The 12,334-nt window shown below is 36.3% G+C and overlaps 1 protein-coding gene across 1 annotated transcript in view; it reads right to left on the bottom strand.

Annotated features, from left to right (window-relative positions):
• Nucleotides 1-12,334, bottom strand: part of SEC24D (SEC24 homolog D, COPII coat complex component) — a 100,750-nt gene that overhangs the window by 26,978 nt on the left and 61,438 nt on the right. The window contains exons 10-12 of the mRNA XM_008067357.2: nt 9,878-10,002; nt 4,639-4,830; nt 3,652-3,745 (exon numbers count right to left, since the gene is read on the bottom strand). Coding sequence (XP_008065548.2) covers nt 3,652-3,745; nt 4,639-4,830; nt 9,878-10,002 — 411 coding nt within the window. The remainder of the gene's footprint in view (nt 1-3,651; nt 3,746-4,638; nt 4,831-9,877; nt 10,003-12,334) is intronic.

Raw genomic sequence — 12,334 nt, 5'->3', positions numbered from 1 at the left:
CAAACCCTAAGGGCAAGAAGTTAAGTCAGGGTTAAGTCACAGCATTCCTAGAGCAAACCCAGCAGATGAAATTGTGTGGGTCAGGGATATAGTTTTCTAGAGAGTTAACATAATGTATGGATATTCTCAAAGACTGAAGAATGAGTAACAGTTCCTCATGCTACTAGTTCCCATATGTGCATTATCATCAGAATCAATTGGGGTACTAGTTATCTGAAACCCTGGGAGTTGACCTGAAATTTGCACTTTTAAAAAGCACCTGCCCTTTTACATGTGATGCTATGAATAGTCAGTTGAGGAAAAACGGCCTCATCTTTCTGAAGCATTGGAGCATTATTCAGTCTCTGTACGAAGACTGGTGCTAAAGAAAGCAATGTGTACTTGAGAGCAGGAATATGACAGTAACTACCATGTACATGACCTCCAACAGTGTCATTTTATTTATTTATTTATTTAATTTTATTTTATCTTTTGAGTTGGAGTCTCACTCTGTCGCCCAGACTGGAGTGCAGTGGCCGCTCCTGGACACTGCAGCCTCGACCTGCTGGGCTCTGGCGATCCTTCCGCCTCAGCCTTCCGAGTAGCTGGAATTACAGGCATGCGCTACCACGCCCGGCTGATTTTTTGATTTATTGTAGAGATGAGGTCTCGCTGCCCAGGCGGGTCTCGAACCCGCGGGCTCAGGCAATCCACTCACCTCAGCCTCCCAAAGGCGCGGGATTATAGGCTGAGCCACCAAACCCAGCTAACAGTGTCATTTTATAAAGATAGTTCCTTATCTTGGTAAAAAGACAGTTATTTACCTTTTATAATGATATCTCATTCTACTTTGTAAAAATAATAATTATTAGCTTGATTATTATCACTAGCCATTTTATATTAACAACTATTTTAAATTTAACTTTAATAACAACATATAACAATTAATTTGGGGAACTATCAGGGCTCACATGGTTTGACTCTTCTGCTTTGTATTTATAAAGCTGCTCTGAGTTGTATATTTAGATACTAGTTTCTTCTCATTTTTAAACTTCAAGGTAAAAAATACATGTTACTATAACAATAAATTACAAATATAACAAAAACAGCATGCAAAATATATGAAAATACACTGGTTAAAATGAACGAGACTCTGGTAAACAAACTGATAGCTGAGCATACCGACTGCTGCAGACTCTGTAGTGCATGAGCAACCTTGAGCTTTACAGCTATTAAGAAAAGTGTGAGACACACATGGCGGCTCACACCTGTAATCCCAGCACTTTGGAAGGCTGAGGTGGGAGGATTGCTTGAAGCCAGGAGTTCGTTACCAGGCAGGAAAACATAGCGAGATCTTGTCTCTACAAAATAATTTTAAAAATCAGTCAGGTATGTTGGCATATGCCTGTAGTCCCAGCTACTCAGGAGGCTGAAGTGAAAGGATCACTTGAGCCCTGGAGCTCGAGACTGCAGCCATATCATGCCACTGCACTTTAGCCTGGGAGACAGAGTGAGACTCTGTCTCAAAAAATAATAATGATAATAATACAGTGTGATTTTCAGTAATGTAACACAATTAGTATCATCAGTAGATATACAGAATGCATGTACACAAATTTGCTTTATATGTTTTATTCCTTCCAAGCTGTCAAATAGCCTTTAGACCTCTTGTGGACTGCCAATGTGGAAACCACTGCTGTAAGAGAGTATTGCTCCCTTTTAAAAATGAAATACGGAGTTGAGCTGGGATTCTGCACTCAGATCCAAGGGAAGTCACAGCAGTACTCCTCTTTCACTTTACTATGTGCTCTTAAGTAATCAAATATTAGCTTAAGAATAGCCACTGATCCTTCTCCTCACACAAGTCCATGAATACAACACTATTCCTAGCCTAGCTTCTTTGAGTAGAAAGACTTGTAGGATCATGTATAACTTATAACTTATTGTGCATGGAAAAATTTACACATGGATTTCTAGGTATCTTATTGAAAGAGAGAACAACAACCAAAAAACCCTTTCATGCTGAAATAAAAGAGATTTGCTTATAGCAATGTGAAATAAAGCTGGGTGATTCCTAATATTTACAGATCACTTTATGATGTAAAATTCATTATTCATTTTAAGTAAAATTAACAGGCATTCTGAGACATTTTGAAGGACATTCACAACAGTCTTTGATCCCATAAATGAATTATTCTTGCAGATCAAAAATTCAGGTAAGAATCATGGTACTAGAACAAAGCTACAAAATTAGACAAAAAAATAATGTATGTAGGAAGTATTTCATAAACTTATTTCTGTACGACTTTTGTTGCTATTGTTACTTATTATTGTTATTACTAGTCATTTTAAGTCAATTTAACTTTATTATTTTATTTATGTTTTTATTTTAAAGATGTGGGGTACAATTCAGGATTAGGTAGATAAGCAGTCACATAGAGGTGAAGTTTGGGCCTCCCTTTGGTCCCCACTTTGCCTGGTTTGAGATCAGGCACCCTTATTGATGTTACGTGTTCCCCATTTCCTGGCAGTTTCCCACTACTGCCAATCTCTTTCTTATAGTATTATGGTAAATGTTCTGTGTCTGCTTATGAGTGAGAACATGTGGTACTTAAATATTTGTTTCTGTAATAGATCACTGAGTATGACAGACTCTAAATTCATCCAAGTTGCTGCAAAGTCCTTAATTTTGTCCTCCATTATGGCTGTGTAATATTCTATCATGTATTATGTACCATGTTTTTTTATCCGGTCCAATTTTGCTGGGCAACACGGTTGGTTCCATGTTTTTTCTATTGTGAATAATGCTGCAATAAACATGCATGTACAGGTATCTTTTTTATAGAATGATGGGCATTCCTCTGGGTATATTCCCAGAAGGGGGATTGCTGGGTCATATGGAAGGCCAATTTTTAGATCTTTTAGGAATTGCCACACTGTTTTCCACAGAGGTGATATTAGTTTACACTCCCACCAACAGTGTAGAAGTGTTTCCTTTTTCCCACATCCTCTCCAGCACCTGTTGTTTTTATTGATGATGACTATAATAACATTTGACAATTAATTTTAGGAACTAGTTGTCAGGATTAACGTGGTTTGACTCTTCTGCTAAGATAGTAATTATTTCAATTTAGTGCTTTTAAAATCATTTTGCTTTCTTCAGTTTACCATCTTTATTACTATGAAAATGACCAGTGTCATTTGGGCTCAGCTTCCCAGATGAAGACTTGACCAACCTCTCATCTGCTTTTGGCAATCAACAAGGCCCCAGGCAGCATTCACATCTCCTTCAGTGACTGTCACAAGGCTCTGCCTTTGCATGTTTGAAAACCCCAAGGAAGGGGAGGGTGATATGGGAAGCTGGTAGGTCAGATCTTGAACTAATTTTAAAATAAATCATATAAAGTTCATGGAAAAGCCAAAAGGAGGAGCTAAACTGGAAATCCAGGCAAAATCAGTTGCTCGGATGCTCATAGTGCTGGAATGTAAACGTTGGGAGCAATCTGTGGTTTGGGTCATTTCCTCCTGAGATTTATAGAGAAGTTTGGAACAGCTTCTAGTGACCTACATGTTTTAATAAAGACTGCATTTTCTGCATAAAGTCTTTTCTCTCTTTTTTTCTTTCTGTTTTTATAATTTATTGATTAGCAGCTAGAAGTAGCTTCTTCTTACCTTTAGTGCTTCCATGCCAGCCTGGATGACAGGAGCAAAGACTGTCTCATTTTCATTAGAGTCTGCAAACATCTCTGGAATCTGGTCCAATAAACTATTAGAAATAAATTGGCAAAGAGTTGTAAATGTTTAGTATATTCGCAATAAACTTCAAAAATAAAATCACCAGCATTTCAAGCCTAAACACATAAGGTATTTATTTATTCACCTATGGTGCATTTCATAGGCCATACCTCAAGGAATGATATTCTAGCATGGTTTGGCACCAAAAAGACTAAGATTTGAATAGAAGATATACAAAAACCACACTTTTTATAGGTATCTCTTTCTATTCACCACATTATTGATCTCTTAGACCATAAATTCTCAGAACAGTGGCTACACATTTAGCTATTCTCATCATCACTGAATACATTCATCCACATGTAGAAAACATCTCCCTTGCATTACCTTCCAGCAAAGAGAAGGGACTGATATAGGATTAGTGAGTGTTAAAAAAATTCTTTCTTTTAGATACTGGTCTACATTAAATAGAGATAGACCTAACATAAATGATAGTTTTATAATCTGTGTTTTATTTAAGTTGGAGTCTCACTCTGTTGCCCAGACTGAAGTGCAGTGGCAAGCTCACGGCCACCTCAGCCTTGACCTGCTGGGCTCAGATGATCCTTCTGCCTCAGCATTCAAGCAGCTGGAACTACAGGCAGGTGTCACCATGCACGGCTACTTTTTCTTTTTTTATTATAGAGATGAGGTCTCCCCAAGTTGCCCAGGCTGGTCTCGAAAATGTGGGCTCAGGCAATCCTCTCACCTCAGCCTCCCAAAGCACTAAGAGTATAGATGTGAGCCACCACACCTGGCCTTAATCTGTGTTTTAAAAGCTCTCTTGCTAATAATAAAACAACAACATATGATTGAATCAAAACACAATGCAATTAAAAGTAGACACCTGATTTGTATTTAAATTATAAAACACTTGATATTTACTTGTGAATCACTGATTGGGATTCTTGATAGTTGACAAGGAAACCATCCAACAAAGGAACAAAGACTTCTCCAACATCAGTCACCACCATCATCTGAGGCTGGGCCAAATTACTCTTTACATTAAAGAAATGAAGAACTTTGTTATATGTGATAAAACCAACTCGAATTGCAGACATCTCTTCTTGTTCTTCCCTATGGGGGAAAAAAAAGCATTTGAGGTCCTTTTATAAATTGCAAATGAAAAGGAGGTTCCTATAGAAATTCAGAAAGTGTGTTTCCTACAATATGAAAGACATGTTCAAAGTTTCTGTTGTAATTCCTACTCCCAGGTGTAAACAATACTGAGTCACAGAATGGAATTATAAAAATTAACAAATTGATAAAGAAAAAAATTATCAAATTTATAGGTAAAAATCAAATAGATATGGAAATACTTGCTCATATTTCTTTAGTGTACTTATTTTCAACCTATAGAAAATTATGGGTTTTTTTAATGAATAAGTTAGGCTTATGACATTCTTTATAAACAAGGCTCTCTCAAAAGTCAGCAGGAGGTCAGAAGAACAAATGAATATCTGAAGTAAGAGAAGAGAAAGGCACACTCATATAACTATCGAGACAGCTGTTTTGTCAAGAAAGGACTTGTCCTGTGTGATCCTTTTCTTATATATCCTAGAGAATTTCAACAGAAAACAGGCTAGATTTTGAGAATTATGTATCATATAAACATATAGTGTAAATATATAAAATGTTGCATTTAGAAATTGATACTGTAGTTCTTAGGTGACCACTTGTGATAGTCATGGCAAAGCAATAAAAGCTCTAAAACCATAACAAGAAACAGACTTTTTAAGGGAGTTCCAAAATAGGCCGTAATAGTCCTGAAAGTATAAAATTATGAATGCTCTCATTCAGAATTTAGTGGTCTAAACTCTAGTTACATATTTACTGAGTACACTGGGTTGCCTGTTGGTCTCTCTCTCTCCTCTAAAATAAAACACCAAGACACTACAGATGCTTACTAATTTTCAATGGGGAATATTACATAAAACTCAAAGTTAAATGAAAGCCACAAAAGATATATACCATTTTCTTTGACCCTCAGATGTCAGTAAAACTTATTCTGATTAAAGGACAACTTTTTTGAAAAGGAACTTGGTTGCTCAGTTTCTAATAACTAGAGTATGAGAGAGAAAGGAAAATGGAAGTATCAAGATGAAATTATCTCAAGTTTTAATTGCTGACTTCATTGCAGACTTCCCAATTTCTTTTATGTTTCAGTAGACTACAGGCTGACTGAAGTACTGACTGTAAACTGTGTTTTGTTTCTTCTCTACTTCTTTCACTAAGAGTACTTATTCTTCAGTGGGCAGTTTAAAGAGATCCTCAGAATCCCTCCCAAAAGCACTTGGTAAACGTTTATATTCTAGATACTTGCAAAGCTTTCAGAAACAGGAATCCCTATTCTTTCTAACTACACATACAGAGACACTCATGCACACCTCAATACCCTGAACAGTACAACTAATTGCTATACCACACTGCATCCATGCTTCCCCCTTCCCTATTTATTTGACTCTCATTCTTCAAAACCAAGTGCAAATCCTTCCCCCTTGTGTAACCTCCCCTGATGCTACCAGCCACAATTCTTCTGAATTCCTAGAAACCATTCTTACTGGGCTCTTAGCATGGGTGCTTTTTAGTTAATATTTCATGAGTCCCTCACCATAAGCAAATAAAGGGCAGGGCCCAAACCTTATGTCATCTGTCCCAGTAGGGTCTAGTTCAAAGTGGGGAATCAGAGGTTTTACTGAGGATAATTATCATGATAGTGAAACACTGCATTTGGGATGGCAACTTAGAGTCCAAACTGATAAGCCAATAGAACACATCTCTTCCCAACTCAGTTTAGTAATATCACCTCAATAGTTTAAAATTAGCTTGGCTACCTGGCTGATCCAGCCAGTTAAAAAAAAAAAATTAGCCGTCCTCGGTGGCTCAGCCTGTAATCCCGCGCCTTTGGGAGGCTGAGGTGAGTGGATTGCCTGAGCCCGCGGGTTCGAGACCCGCCTGGGCAGCGAGACCTCATCTCTACAATAAATCAAAAAATCAGCTGGGCGTGGTAGCGCATGCCTGTAATTCCGGCTACTCAGAACGCTGAGGCAGAAGGATCGCCAGAGCCCAGCAGGTGAAGGCTGTGGTGGCCGGGAGCAGCCACTGCACTCCAGTCTGGGCAACAGAGTGAGACTCCAACTCAAAAAAAAAAAAAAATTAAAGCTAAATTAAATAAATAATAAGAAAATTAGCTTGGCTAGAAGTACTGACACCACGGAATGAGCAAACACTACAAAAATCAAGATTTTATTTACTTGAGAGACAGTTATAAGCACACTACAGGTTAAGCTCCCATTTCCCAGTAAAACCTTTTATTATATAAGGTGAGAAATGTTCAGCAAATCATGACAGGTTTTTTATTCTTTTTTGATAGTTAATTTGGTGTCAACTAAGGCAAAAGACATAAAAGAAAATCTATAGAGGAAAATTTGGGTTTCTACTTCCCTCTGGATTTGGACATTTCAAGTGACGGGAAAAGAGTACCCTGGGACCACGGGGTTCACTTCAAATCTAAATTAACATTTCTTAAAAGCATCAAATCAGAACATCTCTCACATTATTGCAAAATATTAGTACTTGTCTCCATGGGAACATTTTTTTTTAATTTGAGAAAAAAAGAACTGTCCTAAAATTTTCTTCAATGGTATAACTGCCTCAGTTAAACCATATTCAGAAGAAGAAAACTAAGTTGTAGTCTCTTCTTCATATTAATTCTATACAAGTTTTGTGAAGTTATACAAGAGATCTCATAAAAACTGATGTTTTTGTTCCTCTGCATTCCAGTGATCACTTCTCTCAACACTTGCCCCATCATTTTAATGGAATGAAACTGACAGAGCAAGCCTGAAGACATTAGCAACTAGATGAACCAGAAAATTCCAAGATCAAACATTTTGAACATTTTGCTTACAGCAGCATTAAAAACAAACAAAATCTTAAAATAACTCCAGAACTTGATCTGAACAGCAGGTAAAACATTTAAAATACGGCAATCTTGCAAGGCCAATGATATAAATTCAAGGTTAAATTGTAAAGAATGAAGCTTTATCTTTTCAAAAGATTAGCTAAGAGATGAACATACCCTAAGATATCAATCAATTCAGACTGTGCTTTAAAAAGGTTATCTGACATATTGTCTGCTTTAAGTACAAGGAAGCAAATCAAACTGATGTCAATCTTACCATAAAAAATAAAGTTGCACGCATGCATAGACCAAAATAAATTTCAAAGGGGGGGAAACAATAACCAGATTTCTTTTAAAAGAAAAAGACAGTAATCTTGAACAAACCTTTTGAAGAGAGAGACATGAATAATGGGAAGGAATAACCAACTGTATCCTTTTAGTTTTTACTGTCTTTTGCCAAAGTCATACATTTGCTACAATGGGATATAAAGTTATAATACCACCAAAGGAAAGAGTGTGACTTCATAATGTATATCAATGGGCTATAAGCTTCATATTATAACTGTGTTGAAGAGGAACAAAGGGTTGGTGAAGTAATTGTCTATGAAAATAGGTTAGCCAAATTTGAATCATTTTGAGAAAGAAGGACCACCTCCAGAAATCAGAGTAGTTTTCTTTTATAACAGTCAAGTTCAAAATTCAGATCTAGAATTAAACCAGCCTTGTGAAAGAGTTCTATAATAAAACATACCATATTCAGCAGAAAATCCACACTTTTCAAGTTTCCCCAAGAATGGGGTAAAGGAAACCACAGTGACAAACAAGTCCACAGGCATCAGATCTTATGCCACCATCTTCAACTTGCTCCCTTGCTCATTCTTCATTTTAGAATTCAGTTTGAAATTGCCTCAGTGTTCTTTAAACATCCCCAATGCTTTTCCAAACCATCCTTGAGTATATTATGATTTCAGCTCACAGATACAAACAAAACTGCTCCTGGGAGGTCCAGAGTTCATCAGAACCTCACATATACCAAAGCACCAGTCATATGTGGAAAGAACACAGTTAGACACCCAAAGATTCCTGGAGCCCTAAGGGCTGAAGATAGTACTCCCATCCTCCAAAAAAAAATCCCTTTCCAGAACAAAGATTGCTATGTTCAAGGAGATAGGAAGGAGATGGAAGATAAAGAGACTGGCTCAGACAACAAGGCTATAGACATTTCCTGGCCTGTTTTACCTTCTTAAGCACATCTTCCTCACATGCGGGATGGCATTCTTCTGCTCTTAAATCTCCTTACTAGAAGCTAGTTTCCCAACCTAAACAACCAGTTTGTACAATATGATAATTTAAAATTGCTATGATATTAGTGTTAGGAGAGGTGATAGAAAAGAGAAATAAAAGGATACTGCTAATTATTCCCTGACACTTTTCAGATATCTGTCTTAAAAGTTTTTATTCAAGTCCAAATCCTTTTTGTATCCTTTATCTTTCAAAACAAATCTAGTTGTTTTTTTTCCCCTGAAATTCATTTTGGGCTGTGTATGTGAGTAGCTTCAACTGACATCAATTTGATTTGCTTCCTTGTACTAAATCAGGTAATATGCCAAATAGCCTTTTCAAAGCACAATGTGAGGTGTTGGTTAATCTAATGTACACGCATCTATGAGCTAGTTTTCTACCTTTCCTTGTATGCACTGTCCCTTTCAGTGGCAAGGAATGTGGTACACCTTGGGCTTAGTTATTGGACAAAGAGGCAGCACAGCTGTAAAGGGATTGCGCAGTGTATCATAAGGAAATGAGGCTGAAAATCTACTATGTCTGCATAAGACAACAGTTCAATTTTCTGTCACCCCTTAGAACTCTCAATCATGCTCAGCAACTTCTGGTTTCCACTGAAAAATTAATGTTTTGAAAAGTGAGTAACACTTCCAAAGTTTTTCCCACCACACTGTTGAAATTCTCCTTATAATTTATCATGTATTTTGAATGCTTTTTAACCACAGCATTATTTTTTTATCAGTTTGTTTCTTTTGCTTTGTACAAAAGATCACTTTAATTTTTTAAGGACTCAAAAGAATGGTATTGTTTGATTTATAACTAAATACTCAATGTTCACTAGCAAAAGATATCAACTGGTCACTCGGTTCTTATTTACTGGTCAGTAAATTAATTCAGAAATAATGTTTAAGTTGTGAATAAAAATGGCAGTTCCCTTACTTTGGAAGTTTTTCCAGAATGGTCTTCAGTTCTTCACATATGAGCTTGACAAGTCCATTCTTTATGTTACTATATGAAACATCAATCATGAAGATAAAGGCTGGTGGGTTGGGAGGCTTATTATTCTACAGGAAAGCAAACATATCACATAAATAGGTATGTTTGTAAAGTAATTATAGTTCCCAATCAAATTTAAACACTCATTAGAACTCTTGAAGGTCATTAAATGTTTCGTTTAATATTTAAAATATAACATCTGTGGAATTAAATCATTCTCTAGAACACAGTTCTCTAATGTTATAAAAAAGATAAAAGAAGCTTTCATTTTTCAGGGTATGACCCAGGTCCCACTATTGAATTAGACAGTATTATAATATATAGTAGAGAAGGTTCTGCAAAGAGCCAAACTTCATTACTACAATTGCTGAAGGAAGAGTACATACAGTCTTGTGGCCTGTCTTGCTTATAACACTCTGCCTTAAGTAGGATGAAATATGTTTGAAACACTCATAAATTATACTAAAAAAGGGTACATATGATAATTAGTGTTTGCTTTTAACTTCACTAACTTGGATATCACCATTTTTATATCTTATCAGCTCTTTTAGTTTAAAGGATATGAAATTGTATACAAAAATATAACTGCATACTTAAAAAAATTGTACCATATTTTTAAATACTTACCTAATTTCTTACACTTATGGTAAAAATGGAATGTTAGCCCTGTTATGTATCTGTTTAAAATCATCACTATAACATAGAACAGCTGCTATAAAATGTTTTCTAGCTGTGGGTCCTTTTACTGGCTGGTGTTCAAACAGCTCTTAGGAAGTGATCCTTCAGTTGGGTCTTACAAAATATTTAGAAAAGAGAGTCACAGGAAAACAACTTTAGTGATCTACACTAGAGAATAGAGTTAAGACCAATAAAAAAGCTATTTAATTATTATGAAATTAGATTATAATGTCTGTAGATTATCTTATTGATTATTTCAAGGCTAGATATAACACTTCTCTAATAATAGTCCTTTATTTTAAATAAAAACAAATTACAGCACTTAAAAATCTTCAACCTGAAAACTTTATCCGTGTGCCAACATCAGACCAACAAAGAAATAAAGGAACTCTGCTGTGTGAGTAATTTTTATTGCAAATCATTCCTGACTCCCACCTAATATAATTTATAACATGGACTTATGCTAATTTATACTGGATGAATGTAACAACCATTTCCACCGATTAAGCCTTTTGTGACAAACTCAAATGTGCCTTACCATTCTAACAATCTCTCCTGAATTCAGCATTACCAATTCCCTCACTGAATATTTTCCATATCTCCAACATGCATATTACTACAGAAATGCTTCATTATTACTGGCTTTTTATGTGTGAAAAATTAATTCAACATTCCATTAAATCACATTCTCTTGCAATTTCTTTATCTCTACCAATAATATCACTACATGCCAACTCAAAAGCTTGAAAATGTGAAACTGGATTTGGCTGTTCCTTTTCCTTCAATCACTGAGTTTCATTGTTTTTTCTTTCAAAATGATTCTTTCATGATATTTTACCCAATCCTACTCTTAACCATCCAGAAGCCTGTCATCTCATGCCTAGATAATCACAATGGGCTTCATCATTGGCTTCCTTAATCTAGTACTCTACCCACTCAATCCTGCTTGCTTTGTTAAGCCAAATTTCACATGCATGCACTCTATAAAAATCTAGTTTTCTGCGCCACCTTACAAAAACTGCTCTCAAACTACAGTGGAACTACAGCTGCACACCTGAAATGGAACTACAGATGCACAAATAAAATCCAGCCATCACCCTGGAACTTCGATTGCTTTGCAACTTTAGCACGGTAGACCACATTTGCTCTCTAAGCTGCCAGGACATTGAGGCCTCACTTCCTCTGCCAGTTTTCTAACTGTTGCTTGTTTTTCATTTTCTTGTCCTCCTCCAAAGGACACGCTCCTCTCTCCTCTCATTTAATGTTTCATCACAGAAATAGCATTCATTTATTCAGTTTTAGCCAGAACCTCTATATAGTTGACTCTTTGAATTCTCTTTCAACATGGGTTCTTTTTGAGCTCAATACCAGCATTCCAACTAACTATAGCACACATCCACATAAAAGTTCTGCTAACACCTTAAACTCAAAACTTTAGAAGTTATGACATCATTTATCCCACTATACTGGTCTTTCCTGTAAGAAACTTACAAAAAAAACACAAGTCTCTAAATAATCTGGACTTGAAATCTCACTGTCTCCATGGAATTGTCCATCTCACTTACCATGCACAGTCAGTTAACTGTGAAGGTTTTTCTGGCTTTTCAAGTTTAGACCCTCATTTTCTGTCTTTTTCAAAAGGTTTTTTTTTTTTTTTTGAGTTGGAGTCTCACTCTGTCATGCAGACTGGAGTGCAGTGGCCGCTCCCGGCCACCGCAGCCT

This window comes from Carlito syrichta, unplaced genomic scaffold, assembly GCF_000164805.1.
Source record: "Carlito syrichta isolate Samal-C Ts95f unplaced genomic scaffold, Tarsius_syrichta-2.0.1 Scaffold309486, whole genome shotgun sequence".
In the NCBI taxonomy this organism is placed as follows: Eukaryota; Metazoa; Chordata; class Mammalia; order Primates; family Tarsiidae; genus Carlito; species Carlito syrichta.
The sequence above is the reverse complement of the archived record's forward strand: the minus strand, read 5'-3'. Positions and strand labels throughout refer to the sequence as shown.